Below are 20515 nucleotides of genomic sequence, written 5' to 3' on the forward strand. Positions count from 1 at the left end.
TATCCGATCATCCATAAACCTCACTCCCTAACGCCGCCGAATCACATTCGTCAGGTCAACACATCCGCCATCGCCGCCGTAGCTTCAATGTATTGAAACTGTATTACAGATGGATGAGGGTTCATATCACTCGTAATTTGAACTTAGCGTTGGGTTACCGCCGGATCGTCGCTCGTTCTTTTGCATCAATTTTGTCATTTCGGGCAGCGGCGGCGGATTATTCTCTAACAAAGATTCGTAGGAAGAATTATCTTTCTGCCTTATTAGGGCGGTTCAATTTATCGACTGTTGCTGTAGTGGGAGATCTATCTAGCGTCAAGACAATGGGTTCGCAAGCGGGAGAGGTGGAGTGGCCGGCCAACAAAGTTAGGGACGCTTTTATAAAGTTTTTTGAAGAGAAGAATCACGTTTATTGGAAATCAAGCCCAGTTGTCCCTGTCAATGATCCCACCCTTCTCTTTGCAAATGCTGGTTTGTTAACTTCTTCTCAGTTCTCACCTGGTTGCTTGCATATGAATCTACTTGCTACTCTGACGATATTTTAAGTCATTCATGTTCATGAATTTCTTATTTAAGAAACTAATATTTGGAATACAGAACTGATCAATTGTTTTGGACATGTATCGTGCATATACTTGGTAGCTAGTTTGGAATTAGAGGCAAACTTCAAGGCTTCAACAGTTTGATATTTGGGTTCCAAATTGGAACCCTTTAACCTTAATAATTAAGATCGACTGTCTTAACTTTTATGGAGAAGTCACAAAAAGTTTATAATAACATATACCAATAAGGAAATCTTAACCACAAGGCTTGTGGCGTAGTGGTTGTCTGGTTGAGGTCCTGGGGATGTGGTGGAATATCTCATCTGCCCAGGGTTCGATTCCAGGCGTACACAACAATTGTGGCCATTGAGTTTATCAAGGCTAATTTGTTGCGTCACGGTTTGCCAGGATTAGTCCAGGCATAGCCTTGGACACCCTTCCAGAAAAGAAAGGAAATCTTGATGTTGTGTTTGTATCAAAATGGATATTCATTTTGAGATTAAAGAGCAATAGGTTTGACCTCAAAAGGCAAATTATGCCTCTTATTGTTGGAGTATCACGTAATTGATAATGTAAGCTTTCAAACAAACGGAATAGTAGGGACACTTTTAGTCCTGGGGTGTTATTTTTACTCGTTTACTTCCAACTTTTAACTAGCATTTTGATGAACTTAGATGTAATTAGTTGGCACTATTGGTGGGGCAGGAATAGTTCTAATTCATACTGAAAATTTAGAAGTTTCCCTGTTATGTATGGGGTACAAGATACAACTTACAACAAACTTAGTTATTAGCAAACTATTTGGCAGGTAATTTGATCCTTTTTTATATTAAAAATAAATGTCAGTTTAGGTAAAATTGCAGTTAACATATGATGCTGTAAATTGCACACTGCTGCACTTATCATGGGATGAAAAGAGTACATAATAAACGAGAAGACGTCAATCTTGTGCTTTCCCAAGTTATGTTTGGATCAGCTGCAAGCCTGCAGCAACTTTGATGGTGCTATGTTCTATATGTACAATCCACAATATGGTGTGATTCAATGGTAACTTTTTTGTATTTACAGGAATGAATCAGTTCAAGCCTATCTTTTTGGGAACTGTTGATCCTAACACTTCATTGAGCAAACTGACTCGTGCCTGCAACACCCAGAAGTGCATTCGAGCTGGTGGGAAGCATAATGATCTCGATGATGTTGGCAAAGACACTTATCACCACACCTTCTTTGAGATGCTTGGTAACTGGTCTTTTGGGGATTATTTTAAAAACGAAGCCATTGGATGGGCATGGGAGCTTCTCACAACTGTAATGGCGTATTTTCTTATCTCATTTTACGATTACACTTGCTTGTCCATAACTCTTGGCAATTAGCCATCATATCATTGGAAGTTGTATAGCTTTAGTACACTTAAGAGTTTTCTTCACCATATTATTTGGTTCTTGCCTACTTATGGACAGGTCTTTAAGCTACCTACTGATCGAATATATGCTACTTATTTTGGTGGTGATGAGAAATTGGGCCTTCCTGCTGATAATGAAGCTAGAGAGATATGGCTCAAATATCTGCCACCCAAACGAGTATTGCCTTTTGGTTGTAAAGTAAGTTTCTCATCAGTTTTTATCATGCTTATTTGTCTTGTCTGATCAGCAGAACCTTAACAACAGTACTTTGGAGCCAAGAAGAGTTAAATGATCTTGTTTATTCTCCTGTTTAATATTGTGGTAGGACAACTTCTGGGAGATGGGTGATACTGGACCTTGTGGACCCTGTACTGAAATACACTTTGATAGAATTGGTGGTCGTGATGCTGCAGAGTTGGTTAACAATGATGATCCTACATTGATCGAGATATGGAATGTTGTCTTTATTCAGGTAAAGCTCTTGAAGTTTGTCTCATGTATAGGCATGCATGGTTTTTCCATTTTGGGGTATTTCTGTCAGGTGATTGTAAGTGTTCTTTTATATCTAATTCACAGTTTAACCGAGAAGCTGATGGTTCCTTAAAACCTCTGCCTTCCAAACACGTGGATACTGGAATGGGTTTTGAAAGATTGACTTCAATTCTTCAGAACAAGATGAGCAACTATGATACTGATGTCTTTATGCCTATTTTTGATGCTATCCAACAGGTAATGCAGTGAGCTGGTTTATCTTTTGTATTATATCTGACTTTAAATTTGTGACAATTCAAGTAGGCCTTGTACTATGTTGAGGGGTATATTACTTTTATGCCTAGCTTGCATGTTTTACCATCTGTCTTATTCATTCTGACATCTTAAGCATAATCAGAATAATATGCTGCCAAATAGATACCGTAAGTTATAAAACTATTCAGAGACAGGCTTTAAAATAGCAGATATATGAAAATATAATGGTAGGCCACTTGTAATGTGAAATCATATTGATGGGCATAAAAGCTGATTGAACAAGCAGAATGTTAGGTTGGTCACCTTAGTGGGGAGAGTTGTAAGTTAGGCCATATTTTCTTCTGTTTGTTATAAAAACTGCAAGAATCCGTATAAGTACTCTCATCTACGTATGTTAGTGGCAACATGCATTTATTTGACTTTCTTCCACTTCTTTTGGGTAGGCAACTGGTGCTAGACCGTATTCAGGGAAGGTTGGGCCAGACGATGTGGATGGAATTGACATGGCGTACAGAGTTGTTGCTGACCATATTAGGACACTTTCATTTGCCATCGCCGATGGTTCTTGTCCAGGTTGATTTGAAAACCTGCTCTGCTCCACTTTACTGCCTTGTAGTGCAGGAAATTTTTTTTTGTTATTGTGGACATAACTATATTCTTCATGATATATGGCACCATGGCGTCATAAGTATTTGTCCTTTGTTTCATGTGCATGTCATAAGCTGTTTATTTACAAATCTTTTCAATTTTACATTTTTTTATCCATAAAATGAATTGCTTTCTGTACGAGTCTCGTAACCGTATATTCAGTTTGTCCATGAGAAGTTGATAAGTTCTCGTCGTGGTGATTGGCCCATGTACTGACTGCTATATCTCTCCCTCTCCCCTACCTGACTGTGTGCAAGTCCTTATGATTACTCAATTGCAATTGTGGCCCGTGGTACAGGATAGTTGTAAGCAGGAACTTTTTGAATGAATCTTGGCACATCGGCCTAAGAAAAGAAGATGAGAATGAAAGAAAGCAGAATTATTTGAGTGTTCTTGGTATAAGAAACGAAAGCAAGAGAACTTTTTATTGTACAATATTTCCTTTTAATGTAGAAATTTTTACAAAGCGGCAGGTGTCGACCATTTGCAATGGATGATGCTTCTGTCCATCAGTTGAATCCACTGTTTCATTTGTATGGTTTAGCAGACTGAAAGATTTCTCTTGTTTAACTATGTTTTGTTTCCTTTTCTTCCCTCATTTGCTTTGGGTTTTTCTATTCTTCTAGTGATTTGTATAGATAACATTGTATCAACTGTCATGATCGATGGTGATGTAACTTATTCTAACTTTTATGATAATAATTTTGCTTTACAGGCAATGAAGGGCGTGAATATGTTTTGCGACGCATTCTTCGCCGAGCAGTACGCTATGGAACAGAAGTACTTAAAGCACAGCAAGGATTTTTTAACGGGTAATTGTTGAAAATTTTCTTTAAATCGATAATATATTGTATATTGTAATACATGTTGATTGGATTCTGCAGTTTGGGTTTGTAATTTCTGGTAATTTCTTGTCATGATGGAAACAGATTGGTAAAAGTTGTGGTGGATGTAATGGGCCATGTCTTTCCTGAGCTAAAGCAACAAGAGGCACACATTAGAGAGATTATAGCAGAAGAGGAAGCAAGTTTCGGGAGGACGTTACTCCATGTAAGCTTGATCTTCATTCACGCATATACGTTTATATTTACACAAAAATTCGAAGTCAAAATGGAAAGTGAAAATGGTTGTGAATGAATTAACCCTTAATATCTGTTTTGCATATGGATAATAAAAGCTTGCTAGTCTCATCTCCTATTTTTGAACCAATTCTCTTTTTAAAAAATGTTGTTACGAAGAAGAGAAACAACCAGAACGAAAATAAGAAAATACAAGATGTATACAAGGACTAAAGTGCTCATGGTTTTCTATAGGGAATTGAGAAGTTTAAGAGGACGGCTCAAGATGTTAAGGGAAAGATATTTAGTGGACAGGCAAGTTTCCTGTATTTACATTCCTTTTTCTGTTTGATTGTTCTTTTCATATTTTATAGATCAAGGAGTGCTCAGTTGATCTGTATGTTAGTATGTGCTCCAAAATTATCCTACCTTTTTTATAAAATCTATTTCTACCATTTGTTTTGTTGAGGGAAGCATTTCCTTTCTTTTGAGACATTAGTTACTCTACTTGCATTTTGTGTTGTATCATTTGGCATTTAATAGAACTATAGCTATACATTACTTGATAGATATTAAACTTCTGAGAGATTAAATCTTAGGTTCTTAGCTGTCTGTTTCTGCATTCTTTCTTTTGAACAATTGATCTCTTGGTTGCAGGATGCATTTGTGTTGTGGGACACTTTTGGATTTCCACTGGATCTGACTCAGGTGTGTGGAGGTTATTTTGACATATTAGTTCTTTCTTGCAAATTTTATCGTATTGTGAACTTTAATTTTCTTATTCCAGTTGATGGCAGAAGAAAGAAAGTTAGTGGTTGATGTTGAGGGTTTCAATATTGCTATGAATGAAGCTAGAGAACGATCAAGAAACGCGCAGAATAGGGTTGAACATTTTTCTTTGTTATCTCTTGGTTGTTTCCATGGAAAATAACACTGACAAACAGTGTTAGAAAGGAAAAAAAATGCTTAAAAGAGTAGCCAGGTTGCTATTGTTCCTCATTTTACTGGCTTTGTATTGTGGCAGCAAGCTGTTGTTGCTATTGTCATGGATGCAGATGCTACCTCTATGCTGCATAAGAGAGGGGTTGCCACAACAAATGATAGTTTCAAGTTTACATGGTTTCAGGTGTGTTTGTGAGCCTGTTTACTTGTGTGTGTATTTCTGTGTGTGTGTGTATATATATATATCTTGCTAACTCATCATTATATACATATTTGGTCATTCTTGGTAAGTTTATATCTGATAATCTCATCCATGGATGCATTATTTGAACACAATGCTTTAACTTAAACATTGAGTTTCCGAAACGTTTGAATAACATTATCGCTGCTTGTGCGCTGTTCTTAAACTCAGACTCATATATGCGCAGATGCTGGTCATTTAAGTGGAGACTGTTAAGTTCTTAGAAAATTTGTATACGATTGATCTGTCTTGGTGAAATTCATTGAAATTTCTTGTTCTATATTCACCATAACTGTTGCTTCGTATGCTGAAAATATACTTTTTGAGGTTGGATTTTATGAATCCTGCCAATGCTTACATTTTGAACAATTTCAGGACCACAAAAGTGTGATCAAAGCCATTTACACGGGGAGTGAGTACGTGGAACATGCTGCTACTGGTGATGATGTTGGTATTATTCTTGAGAGCACAAGTTTTTACGCCGAGCAAGGTGGTCAGGTTAGGGCTTGGTATCCGACTCTTGAGTAACTATTGTCACATAGGAAGCAAGTTCCAGGTTTTTAAACTCTTTTGCTTTCATAAAATCTTCTCAAAACTTTGAGGCATGTTTTTTAAACGGAACCTTTAGTAGCTGTTTGATCTTGCCAAGACTACATGGGGATGGGTAACTCATCCTTTACCATGATAATTTGTAATTTATTTGTCAAATACTCATTTCACGAGGACATTTTTGTGGGAAAAGGTGACAATTTAATGATGTATAAACAGCCTTTCACAGCAATATTTTGTTGTTACTACTTTGTCTTCCCATGAAAAACGTAATGATCACTTCATGGCATGCAACTTTTGGAGCTTCTTAGTTAATTCTGACACAGTTTTCTGGGATTTTAGATATTTGATACTGGAGTACTTGGAGGCTCCTCTGGATCATTTGAAGTTTGTAATGTTCAAGTTTACGGAGGTTTTGTGATTCATCTTGGTAAAATTACAAACGAATCTGGAAAATTCTGCGTAGGAGATGAAGTAATTTGTAAGGTAAGCAGCCGATGCACATAGCCGATTTTATGCTTATGACATCATGCATAGCTATATTCTTGGTTTCACCTTTTTGGGATTAATAATGTCTTGTATAGGTTGACTATGACAGGCGTCAGCTCATTGCTCCTAACCATACCTGTACACACATGTTAAATTTTGCCCTCCGGGTAATAATCTAAAAATAACGCTTTCATAAGTCTTTATTGTCACCTTGATTGATTGGTTTCAAATTCATAATATCGCAATATATTTGCAGGAAGTACTTGGGAACCATGTTGACCAGAAAGGATCTATTGTTCTTCCAGAGAAATTAAGATATGACTTTTCCCATGGTAAGATTATAATTACTTTTCTTTGTTTCGTGCTCACAATCATGTAAAAATACATTGAATCTTCCTACAGGGAAGCCTGTAAAGCCGGAAGACCTTCGCAAGATTGAAGCCATCGTGAATGAACAAATTAAAGCTGAACTAGATGTTTCTGCAAAAGAGGCAAGCCTTGCTGATGCAAAGCGTGTAAATGGACTGCGAGCGGTTTTTGGTGAAGTAAGCAGTCTAAAATCCATGTTGGTTTTTTTATATGTTACTTACCATTTTAGTGTTTTTAGATGGTGGGGTGGGGGGRGGKTSKRKGKTYTYTAGMTAGGTWKGCSKTWKCTTTYTWTTGKAATWKSRWYTTTWWWWWTGCCTGTTTTGGAAAATTCTTGGCTTATCGTTGTGTTTTTAAAGTTTCATCGTATTTACTTAAACCTTTTTCGGAAGCTGGGGGTCTTCTTGGAAGCAACCTCTTTGTCTCGTGAGACAGAGTTACGATATGTGCACATCTTTCCCTCCTAGACCCTACCTCCGTGTGGGAAATACTGTGTTTGTTTGGTTTGGTTTGGTTTATATGAGCCCCATCATCTTACAATAAGGTTTCCTTTCTGGTGCAGGTGTATCCAGATCCTGTTAGGATTGTTGCAATTGGTCGAAAAGTAGAAGATCTCTTGGCTGATCCAGAAAATGAAGAGTGGCTGTCCATATCCGCAGAGCTTTGTGGAGGTTTGTGCATTCAATAGAAGTGGCAATTTCAACATTTATTTAGAATATATTTATTTGGGTTATAGTTCATTTCTAACAGGTCAAATTGAAAAAAATAGCTAAAAAGAGTCGAATTGGTCATAAGTGGCCTGTGGCCCAAAACGTATTCAAATGCTTACAACATCCTAAATATAAAAAAGTGCTGACGAATCAACCCAACCCGCCTCAACCTGTAATGAAAGATCACCCATTTTCTAACCTGCCCAATTACTGTGTCATTTTTAATATTGCTGAGTTGGATAAAGCTCAAATTTTATCTATTTATAGTAAACTTTATGGATTTACTCAGGGACCCATATTACAAATACACGAGAGGCAAAGGCATTTGCACTTTTGTCTGAGGAGGGAATTGCGAAGGGGATTCGAAGAGTAACTGCTGTAACAACAGACTATGCTTTTGAGGCTATGAAAAAGGCATCTGAACTCGAACAGGAAGTTGATCAGGCATCGAAACTAGAAGGAGCTCTTCTTGAACAGGTTGGTTATTTAATTTATAATATTATGCTATTCTACTAACAAAGCAAGCCAAACGAACCCAATATATCTCACCAGAAGTGGGGTAGGGATGAGATGTACCTGTACGCAAACCTGTGCTTCACTCCGAGGAGTAGAGCTGCTGGAACATCCTACGTTCCTTTTCCAATGTTTTTTATTTCCGTTTGTTTCTCGTGCTCTCTTTTTTCAAAATTATGATATGTGACATGCGGGTTTCTTTTCTGTTTCAGAAAGTGACCTCTTTAAATGGTCAAGTAGAGTCGGCCGCTATTCCAACAGCAAAGAAGGCTGATCTTAAGGCCAAAATCTCCATTCTTCAGGTGAGATGGTTTTCTTTAACATATATGTGCTTCTTTACACGCCCGTCACTTATATATAACCGGCTATATATATTTTCAGAATCAAGTAATAAAAGCAAAAAAGAAGATTGCTGAGGAGAACATACGCAAAGCCGTTGAAGCAGCCACTAAAGCCGCAGAAGTTGCCTCTTCTGAGGGGAAGGCCTTCTGCATTTCACATGTTGGTGTGGGATCAGATACTACTGCTATTCGTGAAGCAGTTGTCAAAGTCATGGAGCAGAAGGTTGTTAGAAAAATCCATCTTATTCGTTCTCTTTAAATCTTCATTTGTGAACATCCCTTTTCTCTGAATAGGATATATTGGGTTTGTTATGGTTTTATGTTCTGAATATAATTTGGTGGGTGGCAGGGATTGGCGGTGATGGTTTTTAGCACTGACGAACAATCAAAGAAGGCCTTGGTTTGTGCGGGTGTGCCGGAAAAGGGCGAAAGCAGCAACCGCCTGAAGGTCTTAGAGTGGCTGAAGGCGGCATTGAAGCCACTTGAAGGCAAGGGTGGTGGAGGGAAAGGTGGTCTCGCTCAAGGCCAGGTATGGCTATTTAGCTTAGCATAATAGCATTCCTTTGTAACCTTTTTAAGTATATAGAATATATATACACGGCAAATACTCACCAACATCATCACTTGTGATGAGGTTTGAACTCTTGACCTTTTGGGAGGCTGGGCTCTATCACTGGGCTTAGGGGCGTTTGTGGTTTGATTTGGGCAGTTTAACCCCTCAAACCACAAACCAAACCGCAATGGCGGTTTTAACATTTTTCAAGTCAAGTAGTTTGGCAGCAATTGATCAAACTGGTCAAGCTGAACCCCAAAGAGGCGGTCTGGTTTGACTGATTTAGGCGGTCTGGTTTGACTGATTTAGGCGGTTTGTGCCTCTTGTAGGCTTTAAACTAAAAATAACATAGCATCTATATCCAAAACGAAATTTCTACTAATATAGTATTATTATAATATAGAATACAAATTTATAAAAGAAACGTTTTATCTCTAAAATAAAAAAATTATTGAGCAAATTGAAAAAGGTTAAACAAATCCATCAATAAATTTGGAATTTTGGATTTGATTTCTGGACAAATTTCGGAATTTTGTCAGCTTAGATAATATGGTCAATTGGGAAATGAAAACTAAAAACATAATGTCATAGATGAACTTTTTTAATTGGGACATAAAAGTTGAACATACAACATGAAAACTAAATACAATTAGTACATGTGTATTTTTGGCGGTCGGTTCGGTCCAGACCGCTCAAAAAATGTTCAAACCGCCGCCGAGCGGTTTGGCTATTTTTTAGACTGGACTGTCAGACCGCTCAAACCGCCAAAAACGGTCCAATGAATTTTTTGAACACCCCTAACTGGATAATGACCCTTTGGTTAATCTGTTACAACCTTGTGAATTCAGGGACCCGATATCAAGCATGTCGATGAAGCAATAGACGTGGCCAAGTCATTTGCAGCTCTCAAACTGAGCTGAAAAGCCAGAAGCTTGACACAAACCGCCTTGTTTCAACTTGCGAAAGGAAGTAAACACACTCAATGGTTGGTTGGGGTTGTGGGAAAGCATATAGTGAATCGAGGAGTATGGATTACTTGTAATTGTTTTCTGTTGGTGATGATTTGCTATTGACCCAACACATACATACATACATACAATGGATTGTTGCAATCATCCCTCAAACCTATATACAAATGCTGTTGGATTTCAAGATTGTATTTCTTTTACTCCCACCAAAATGATTGATTGATTAGGTGTTTGAGGAGAGGATATAAAAGCATCTTTTTAGTCTTTAGGGTGTAGTATAGTTTGTTCTGGATTGTAGATTCGTATATACCGTCAATGCCTCATGTCTAAGAGGCTGTTGGTTAGCAGACTCGGCTTTTTTAGTCAGATATATGTGACTGTTTGGTAGTGGCTTAATGATATAGAAAGCGGCTTTTTGTTCGGTAAACTTCTAGTGAGGGCTTTATGCAAGAAGCCGAGCTTTTTCTATACTTGCAACTCTCAAATAAAAACACGTTTCTTCCATCTATACTGGCAGATTAATACAAAAAGACTATTTTGTTCCTTAATGAAAAACCAACGTAACATCCCCTGATTTTGATTTGACTCTTGTGATGCTCTTGAGGTGGCTCTAGTGATAAGTTGTTATAAGTAAATTATAAGAGGTATTGTCGGAAGCCATTCACAAATTTGAAGTTATTGTGCAAGAATCGCATTGAATTTCGATATTTTGTAATTTTTTATTTATATATTTTATGATTTTTGTAGTTGATGTTGAAATAACATATTATTCTCCAATTTTTGTATAAGAATCTTGCAATATTGGAGAACAAAAAGCATGTAAAATCTGTGTGTGTGTGTTTTTAAACAAAAATTCATTATTAGTTTCTTGATGAATGATCAGACAGAGTATCAAGGATGGCAGTTCTGGAATAATCGGTGTTTTCTTAAACAACCAACTATTTATAATTTACCTTTACCAATCAGAGGTGGTTTTTGGGTCATGGAGGATTTTGAACCACCTTCATTCTCCTTAGGCCTTGATTCCTCTTTTCTGTTATCCACAGCTGCTGCAACTCTCCAACACGATCATTTTCAAACCCTAGTCCTACTCGTCGATGATTCGGAGCCACAATTTCCAGATCCTCATCCCAAGCGCCTTCGCCGTCTACTTACCGCTTCGCCCTACACTAAGCCCGCGTTGCATTCTAGGGAGGTTGTCGATGATGAAGATGTCCACGTCTTCTCTTCGCCGGAGGATTGGCCTACTGGTGATGATTTTTTCCTAGCAGTTCCTTTCTCGTTTCTGTGCACATATTTTAAAAATATTATTGAATCAATATAATGCTAAACAGTCATCATCCATAACGCTCGCATACTGTTTTTATTGCTGATATCAGATGAACAGATTTGTACACAACATCCTGCTGTTTGTACCACTTCAAAGCTCTCACCAGATATACAAAACAGAAACCAAATAGATTGTGAAACTGATGATCCTTCTGTCAGTGATGGTGCTCACAATAATATTAATGGATCAAAGTCATATCCAAATCGGAGGCAGTCTGGTTCTGGTCTTCTTCAACATGTAGGTTTAATGAAGCAACGAAAAGTAATCGAATCGATTGATGTATCAACTACAGAACATCCATGGGAAGATTTCAGATCCATGAAACATGACACTAATGCTGTAGATTTGGATGACTCTCTCCCCCCTGCTCATCGTTATTTCTTTCATTTCGATTCAAGGATCCAAGAGCTTGTTCGAAATCGCCTGCCTAATTTTTCTCCTTTGGGTAACAGAGATCTTGATCATCATCCCAGTACATCAACAATTGATTACATGTAAACTTGGCTTCAAGTTCATTTCAGTATGTTGGCTGACAGATTTTCTTATAGTTTTATGATGATTATTGTTTATCTCTTGTGTTTTTAGGGGCCAATTTAGCTTTGGTGAGAGCTCTGATAGAAAGATTAAAGATAAGAAAAGCTCAAGTAGCAGGAAAACTTCAAAAAGATCAAGGATTGAAGATGGGTCACAAGGTTGGGTGAATCCAAAGCTTGGTGTTTGTAAAGGACAATCAAAAGGTGCTGCGAAAAGAAAGGCGCATGCAGTCCGGCAAGCTGCGGGGCATTGGTTAACATATCCTGATGGAAAGAAAGTAAGTTGAAATGCTTTCTAGTTTCTAGCTTTCTTTCATCTTCCATTTTCAAATTTGTTTCTAGATTTGGTATAATCATCCTTTCAAGTGTTGGTTTATTTGTGTTAACTTCAGGTTTATGCGAGTAAAAAGGGTCAGGAGCTGAGTGGTCGAGTTGCATATTGGCTATACAAAAAGGTACGTGTGCTTATATATACATAGAGAGAGGTTTAGGAAAACCCAAAAAAATGAAAAATTGAGGAACACCCTAATAACTGTTTATTTGAACGTTATGCACATGTGCATACCAGTAATTGAAGATGTCTCGTGGTTTCTATGAACGTAAGTATGATATGTGCATCGGAAAAATTACTTGCAAATTACTTGTATGCACACATGCATACTTATCAAATGAATGATTACTAGGTGTTCATCAATTTTTCATTTTTCTGCGTTTTTCTCCTGAATCTGACCCTATATATTTGTGTGTGTGTGTGTATGTATATATATATATATATATATATGTATGTATGTATGTATGTATATCCGTATGTATGTAGGGTTGGGTTCTAGTGAGAAGGAGAGTTCATGTGAGGAGCGTAAGAAGGGATGTCCACCCTTGGATGCACATTCATGATGAGATGCACCCAATGTTCAAAAAGGCGTGAGGCATGACACGGCTGCAAGGTCAAGCCTCAAGCTTTACACGCCACGGCGAGGGCGCTGCATTTTTCAAGCCTTGATTTAAGGCGGCAAATTCGTATGTCATATATAGAATTATATATATATATATATATATAAATATATGTCTTCTATATATTATCTAATCAGATAATAATATTAAAAAAAAGTACGTTCATGTCAGAGGGAAAAAAATTATTATTATAAATATAGGTTTTTGGTTAAATATTTAAATTAGAACTTAGAAAGATAATTTTACAACTTGTTTTTAATCATGTTTCCATAACGTTCATGAATTCGTGAAATTGTAAGTGATGTGATTAGTTAAATCAATAATTGAACACTAGATGTACGGATCAATCCTCATATCAAACGTGATTTATGGGAGGGTTTGAGATTAAAGGTGATCAAGGGTCCAGATCCCTTTTGATGCTTCTCACACGATCCTTCGACTGTGTATGTGTTGTGGGTGTTGGGTATTTGGCTTGTCCCACATAGACCCAATCTTAAGATTTCAAGTGCCTTGTATTACCAAGGCCATAACTAGTGTCAAAATGCCTAACTATCTAGTTGGGTTCAATACATATTAAATATCAAGAGGGCCTTGGGCCTTGGGGGCTCTTGATATCATTCACGAGATGGCTCGGTGCCAGGAGGCGTGCGGCCGGGACTCGGCTCTGTCCGACGGTTATCGTCGGTTACCCGACAGTTAATGTCTATACGGTGTACTATAAATGCTCCCTCCATTTCTCGTTTTTGAGACTGACGACAATACAAAAACTTTCTGGGTTGTTGGCGCCTTTTGTTCATATCGATCTCATACGGAAGATAGTCGATTCGACAGGTTCAAGTATCTTCTTGAATGGATTGTTGTATCCTCTAGATAGACGTCCAATTCACCGGACGAATTTTTGTCTAAGGACACTGCTCTAGCAGGCCTCGATCTACACCTGTTCTTCGTTTCGATCACATCTACATAATCAAGGGAGTCATCGAATCTTTACTCATTTCGTTGCTGATTTCATGTGTGATGAAGCATATATATATAAGGTTATGTTACTGTTCTGTTCCAGCGTGAAATTTCTGTTTTCTGGATCTAAGTCATAACCGTGGGTTCCACTAACTTTAGCTGTTCATAAAAGTATCGCTTGATGCCAAATGGATTATTTATTATTCATGAAATGAAATTGGGAGTGAAAATTATATAAAGATTGTATTCTTGTGGCAGGAGAGTGGAGCAGGGGCAAAAAAGGCAAAAAAGAGGGAAGCTGCTACTAAATGAATGTGCCAAGTGATTCCCCAAAAGGACCTTGATGTATAAAGTGACCAAGTTTTTATATATTTAAGTTTTTGTATGTTTGTGCAAAATGACCGTCCCAATCGTCAAAGGTGTTCATTTCCTTGACGAAATGACACGTGTCACTCTTGTGGATTTCAAGTCCCTAAAAAACTCACAATTTGTATGGGATTTTTCATATAATCTTTAAGAAAGTAGGTCTGAGAGAAATAATGAGATGAAAATCATCCATTATATTATATTATATTATATTAGCAGTCAAAAAATTATATTATTGATTTTATCCTTGGTATTTGTTAAATGTTATTTTAAATTATAAAAACCAAACACTTTCTTTTATTAAACGAAAGAAGGATTCAAATGTAAAATTACAAACCACATGACGTGTAGACTACAAGTGCAAGAGTTGTGCTTTGAACCGTAACTTACAGAATACAACAAACAAGTCCCGTACGTCTTTAATACCCTAAAACGCTAAACATCCTTTCTACAAATAGGGCAAGAACCTTGTCTAATAAGCCATTCATCTATGCACTTTAAATGAAATACATGTCTACAATTCAGTAGTTCTCGTCCTTCCTCTCCATTCTTGAAATCTTGCAAGCAAATTGTACAGCTTGTCTCGTTGCATTCATTATCGTTCTGAGTAGAATTTCCAAATATTCGTTTTGGTAAGCTGTCTATAATATCTTCGGATAATCCTCTTATTCCATTGCTATCCATGTCGAACATGTCACTAAAACTCATCTCCATGGCACTAGCCTAGTTATAAAAACAATTTAATGTCAGATTAAAATAAAAAAGCAAGTATCAACCCATTTAACTTTAGACAATTGGGTTTTTAATGTAAATTCATCGTCATCTAAAGAAGTATTACAAATAAAAATTATTTAACAATAACTATACAAGTATTTTGAAAAACAAACAAGAAATTGAACTTTTAGTGTATATTTATCCACCTAATTCAAATACAAATGAATATATATTGTTGAATATTCTTATTGACGATATACATATTTTGATAGAGCATATATGTCGGTGAATACACTCTAAGATTAGTTTCTTGATTCTCAAATTACTCGCATCAATTCTCCTTATACATGTATAAAGAATGACATTTATTTAGGAACCTTAAATATTTTTGAAAATCTATAAACTACTTATTTTATATAGTATTCATGATCAATAACCTTCAACAATTGTTCATCATAAATATTTGTCAAGACTTTTGTTACAGATATTTATCACGATATCTATCATAAATAATACATAAAATAAATAATTATTCTTAAAATATTTAAGATTCCTAAAAACAACTTTTATATATATATATATATATATATCTTTCTATATATATATATATATATATATGTGTGTGTGCGCATAACAGATTGTGGTTGATATTTTGGAAGGGTGTTTTGACTTACTTGCCATTGATAAGCCTTGAGCACAGCAGGACTGACCCATTCCATGAACACTTTCCCGTTTAGAAGGCTATGTAACAGTGCCACCTGCAACCACCACCACCACCACATGTAACATGTTAATGGCGACCAATTACCATCCAATTCAACACATTCAACACTACATCAAAGAACCTTAGAGAATGATTCGCCATTTGCCATCATTTCCATTAATTGCAACGCCGTGATTGCACCAGTCACTGCACCCACACCGGCTCCACGAACTAATCCCGTTTCCGTCGTTTGCCCTTTGATCGCCCCCGTTATTATCCCTATCCCCGCCCCTCCTGCACCCAATTGGTTAATCAAAACTTGTGATACGAGTTCGAATTTTGAAAATTGGGGAAGAAGAAACGAACCTAAAGCAAAAGCGCAAGTTAACAACGCCGTGAAGATCCTGTTTATAACATTCCTGATTTTAGAATCAGCCATTTTATCTGCGGAGAAATGAAGGAGGACGGTGGCGGTGGGGGTGGGGGTGGGGGTGGGAATTAGAATGGCATTAAAAAGAGAAGAGAGCAGAGGAAGCATTTATAATAGGAGAGGGAGAGAGTACACATAGTGTTTTGAAATTGCAATAAATTTGTGTTTTTAGAAACAAAACTCATCCACCGATTTCTCATCTTCATCTTCATTTTCATTTTTAATAAAAATGTTGTTCTGTTTTAAAATAAATGTCTACATTTTTATTTATATATAAAGTCAATTTTAAAAATCAGAAATTAGATTTCCGAATTTGCCCTTAATTAAGGCTAAAGCATTGTGACTTGTGAGAAGGGATAAATGAAATAAGGGTAAATTTGTCATTTGCTTAACAATGAAACAAGTATGAGTTTTCTTTAATCAAATATTGAATAAGTCTATTTGTTAGCAGATTTCTAATGAGATATATAATTTATTTGTTTAACTATACATAATTGTTTGATTAGTGAGTTGAAGTTGACGATATATAAAATAGCTTATTCACTAAATTTATTTGTATATAAATAAAAGTTGTTTTAAAACTAAAAAAATACGTTCACTCCATCTATAAGAAAAAAAAAATACTTTTAATATATACAATCAAATGAAAACCAATCAAACAAGTGGAGTAATGTAAAGTTATAAGTTGTGAGATGTAGATTAAAATAGATGATGCTAATCATTTTTTTTTAAGTTTATGTATGAGAAAAAACTCATCAACTTTAATGTTTGAAATAAAATTAAGTAATTGGACAATTTTTTTAAACAAATAAGTCATTGTACCTTTAAAAACCTGTCAAATAAATATCCTTCTACTTTTTAAAATATGTTAGATATATTTTTATTAACTATTAAAATGGTAAAATAATAGAAAAAAATAAAATACAAAAACCAAAGGACTTTCATATTTTTAACAATTAAGTCTTTAATCTATAAAATAAAATAATTACATTTGATGGGAGAATATAATAGAATAATAGTATTGTTTCTTCGTAAATGCTACTTCACATGCATGATGCATGATGCATGTATCATGTACTTCATTTATTTTTAGGATATAAATTAATAGTGCTTATTTAATTAATAATTATAAATTATTAAAAAAAAGAAAAAGAAAAAGTAAAAGTCATTGATTTGGTTGTAGAATACATATGGCAATGCCAAGTTGCAGGTAAAATGTATCCTACAATTATTGAAGTCTCAAAATCCACATGAATTATAGACTTTAACATTCAAACATGTGTATTGTGAATGATTCATGGTTTCTATTCCTTTTGAGTTCATCCTAATATATTTATAATATGCAGCTAAGACCAAAGTGATATATATATATATATATATATATGTGAATCTTCACTTTTTAATACCACCTTCTACTGCATTTGGATTTTGTTATCACCTTCACTTCACTTCAAATTTAAAATATGTAATAAATAATCAAATATCAAAATATAAATAAAATAAAATCTAGTGACTTCGAGACTAAGTTAGAATATACCACATTTAATTTTTATATATTTTATTACAAACACATCAATTATCACATTTTTAAATGGTGAAATTGATACTATTTTTAATGTCTAACCAACTAAACATAACAAATGCTTTACACTTTCTTTTTCCTCTTCTTTACAACATCATCTTTTTCGACTTCACCAAAAGATATGTATGTCAGGGTTTCAAATCCCGTGTTTTACGACCATCACTTGAAAACATTTTGCAAAAATCCGGCCATATGTTCATGTTTTATTATCTGGTTGTTGAGTTTTTTTTTTTATAAAAAATATATATATATATATATATATTTTTCGTCAATATTATTTAATAATTTGTGAAGTATATAATCATCAATTATTACTCATCCGTTCCAAAATAAATGTCCACAACACGTCGTTTTAGAAAAATTAGCAGCAAACACATAATATTACCTCTTTAATCATAGAGAGAGTGTTTTTGTATTAAAGATAAACGAGAAAGTAGATGTTACTTTTGAAAAATAAATGATTATTTTTTGACAAACTAAAATAGCAATCGAGTATTATTTGATTGGAAATTAGTTTTTTTTTAGGCAGACACATGTGGTGTGGTGTGGTGTGGATAGATGTTCTGAAAATAGTGAATGACGTCACAATTGATGTTTGACATCTTAACAAATTCATACAAACTAAATGAAGCTACAACACCAAAGCATGAAAAACAATATTTGCTTACGTCACAATTTCATTTATTTAAGATTTAAATATTACGTCAACAACTATACACGTATATGTACATGTACATGTATTTTGCGTTATCATTTTAACCATACGCATCTGCTTCTAATATATGCACTCATGATTGCTTTTTATTTTGAAATTGCAGTGTATCAAGATTCATAAATGCCATTTTGAAAATGAGAACCATTCATTATTAAAGATTTGCAACTATTCATCAAAGGAAACAGGACTAGCATTAACTTTAATAATTTCGGTTTCTAACTCCTTTTGGCTTCCGCTGACAAACTTCATCCATTTATCTGTAGTCGACATATACTACCAACCAAGTTAAACGAATGAGTTCTTACGTTTGCTTTCGTAAAAACCCAATTTCAATTTTAGGTACATATGATTTGTAGATCAAAAACTAAACCATACACAATTTTTCTTAGACCTTTACTTTATTCTTTGGGTTTTTTTTTTTTTTGGAATTGCACTTTATATGTTATTTATTTGGTTAAGTTATAAATCAAAGGTCAAGTAATGAACAACGTTACACATACAATAAAAATATGAAATAGAAGACCCACATAATTAGAAAAGAGTAAATTACGTTTTCTATCCCTATAGTTTAGAAATTGTGATTTTTATCCCTGTAATTTACAGTTTATAGCTATTTTCGTCCTTGAACTAATTTCTACCTGTAAGTAAAAAAGACAAAAATTGTAAAGAAATGTAGATGATAAGAACGAAAATAGCAATGAATTACAAATCATAGAGACAAAAGCAACAATTTATAATTTTTAATAAACCACGGAGACGGAAAACATAATTTATTGTTATGAAAATGATGTGATTTAAGTGGACATTAGTTGGTTGGAATAATTGAACAATGATGGCTCTGGAAAAAAAAAAACAAATTTAAGTGAAATAGACTCGAATTTTATAAAGCTCGAGTTTATTTGTACATTACTAACAATTCAATTGGTTCTACAAGGACTCTGCTTTTAAGGACATTAATATGAGGACACATTTTTTTGATTCACTCAGCAGTTGAGGTTAAAGAGAGTCTAAGATCGAATCTTGGGCTTATCTTGTAGTCGAACAAATTTACTCAGCCCCTTGGCTAACGACTGCTCAAGTCATATAAAAATTAAATTATATTCTTTAACTAAAACTGTAATCATAATTCATGTCTAAATTGCATATCATTTTTATTATAAACACTTATTAAGAGACGGAGAGGTAGCATACTTGTCGGGTTTTTACAAAAATAACAACTTATTTTCATTATATAACAAAAATAAAACATATACTATCATTTTCCATATCATAATTAAATAAAGATAAATTGTTATTATACGAAATTTTCCTGTTCGTCTATCGATATATGAATATGATAGGCCAAATCCCATTATATGTTAAAAATTTGGGCCTATTGATGTATGGATAGTGAGTCAAGCTTCAAGTTAGAGCTCGTTTCTCGATATAAATGAGATAACTGTTAACGATGCAGAAATATGGTACTGACAAGAGGTTCAGACCAGGTAAGTGTTAGCTGAATATAGTTGTTTCAATTTGGGTGAACACTATCTCGCTCAGTCAATGATATATAGGTGGCTGACTGGGTCAACTCCTCCTCAATCAGTAAGAAATGTAGGAAAACATCATCTCTTACCCATTATTCCATTAAAGAGAATCATTACTAAGTAAACAACCCCTTAACATAGACAATGGACCGATGGAGTATGGATGGACATCACATACTGGTTAGAAGGGAATCCGAGCGAGGATCGGTTAAGGCAGTTATTAGACTGGTTATTGAAAACTGATAAGACCAATTTGGTTTGATTAGACGCAATGAGTTAAGAAATTAGTTATAGATAAGACCGTTTTGGCAACTTTATTAAATGGAAAAAGAAAGGAGTTACGTGAAAGATGCATCATGGTTTATATCGAGGGAAGTTTGAATGTGAAAAAGTCTTGCATAGTGTTGAAGAACATGGACTTGGTCCAACCGAATCACTTGGACCGATGACGTTGAGCTAAGTAAGACGGTGCAAGCAAAGCTGGTAACAGGATTCATTCACCTTGATAATCCAAAATGACCAATTATATTCAAACATCGCTCCAACCAAGAAACTGATACGTAAGTTATTATACCATTAAACGTGTGTGTGTGTGTATGTGTTTGGGTACATGTCTCCTATGACTACCTTATCTT

General features: G+C 35.2%; 3 protein-coding genes across 3 annotated transcripts; 2 read left to right on the forward strand and 1 right to left on the reverse strand.

Moving 5' to 3' along the window:
* Positions 1–10336, forward strand: LOC112506460 (alanine--tRNA ligase). The gene is made up of 23 exons (XM_025110515.1): positions 1–471; positions 1611–1849; positions 2003–2143; positions 2271–2417; positions 2522–2674; positions 3136–3265; positions 4056–4152; positions 4270–4390; positions 4654–4713; positions 5056–5106; positions 5186–5281; positions 5423–5524; positions 5957–6079; positions 6473–6616; positions 6715–6786; positions 6876–6951; positions 7022–7164; positions 7551–7659; positions 7988–8175; positions 8424–8513; positions 8593–8775; positions 8902–9081; positions 9954–10336. The coding sequence occupies exons 1-23, from the start codon at positions 114–116 to the stop codon at positions 10023–10025; spliced, it is 3075 nt and encodes a 1024-aa protein (XP_024966283.1). The 5' UTR covers positions 1–113; the 3' UTR covers positions 10026–10336.
* Positions 10337–10935: 599 nt separating this feature from the next.
* LOC112507244 lies at positions 10936–14355 on the forward strand. Its single transcript, XM_025111728.1, has 5 exons — positions 10936–11323; positions 11453–11897; positions 11989–12214; positions 12329–12391; positions 14103–14355. The coding sequence occupies exons 1-5, from the start codon at positions 10945–10947 to the stop codon at positions 14154–14156; spliced, it is 1167 nt and encodes a 388-aa protein (XP_024967496.1). The 5' UTR covers positions 10936–10944; the 3' UTR covers positions 14157–14355.
* Positions 14356–14558: 203 nt separating this feature from the next.
* LOC112507531 (NEP1-interacting protein 2-like) lies at positions 14559–16128 on the reverse strand. Its single transcript, XM_025112162.1, has 4 exons — positions 15994–16128; positions 15770–15921; positions 15599–15682; positions 14559–14933 (listed from the first exon to the last, which is right to left on the reverse strand). The coding sequence occupies exons 1-4, from the start codon at positions 16064–16066 to the stop codon at positions 14646–14648; spliced, it is 597 nt and encodes a 198-aa protein (XP_024967930.1). The 5' UTR covers positions 16067–16128; the 3' UTR covers positions 14559–14645.
* Between the last annotated feature and the right edge of the window lie 4387 nt (positions 16129–20515).

Source organism: Cynara cardunculus (genome assembly GCF_001531365.2).
Source record: "Cynara cardunculus var. scolymus isolate 2C chromosome LG 2, CcrdV1, whole genome shotgun sequence".
Lineage (NCBI taxonomy): Eukaryota > Viridiplantae > Streptophyta > Magnoliopsida > Asterales > Asteraceae > Cynara > Cynara cardunculus.

What these genes read in the sequence shown, in the direction of transcription:
- LOC112506460 (XM_025110515.1), top strand. Translation starts at nt 114, where the DNA reads ATGAGGGTTCATATCACTCGTAATTTGAACTTAGCGTTGGGTTACCGC. An exon ending in CAAGAAACGCGCAGAATAGG is followed by an intron (nt 5,282 to 5,422) that starts GTTGAACATTTT and finishes GTATTGTGGCAG; the next exon opens with CAAGCTGTTGTTGCTATTGT. An exon ending in CCAAAATCTCCATTCTTCAG is followed by an intron (nt 8,514 to 8,592) that starts GTGAGATGGTTT and finishes ATATATTTTCAG; the next exon opens with AATCAAGTAATAAAAGCAAA.
- LOC112507244 (XM_025111728.1), top strand. Translation starts at nt 10,945, where the DNA reads ATGAATGATCAGACAGAGTATCAAGGATGGCAGTTCTGGAATAATCGG. An exon ending in GCCGGAGGATTGGCCTACTG is followed by an intron (nt 11,324 to 11,452) that starts GTGATGATTTTT and finishes TGCTGATATCAG; the next exon opens with ATGAACAGATTTGTACACAA. An exon ending in CATATCCTGATGGAAAGAAA is followed by an intron (nt 12,215 to 12,328) that starts GTAAGTTGAAAT and finishes TGTTAACTTCAG; the next exon opens with GTTTATGCGAGTAAAAAGGG.
- LOC112507531 (XM_025112162.1), bottom strand. Translation starts at nt 16,066, where the DNA reads ATGGCTGATTCTAAAATCAGGAATGTTATAAACAGGATCTTCACGGCG. An exon ending in AACTTGCGCTTTTGCTTTAG is followed by an intron (nt 15,922 to 15,993) that starts GTTCGTTTCTTC and finishes AATTGGGTGCAG; the next exon opens with GAGGGGCGGGGATAGGGATA. An exon ending in ATGGCGAATCATTCTCTAAG is followed by an intron (nt 15,683 to 15,769) that starts GTTCTTTGATGT and finishes TGGTGGTTGCAG; the next exon opens with GTGGCACTGTTACATAGCCT.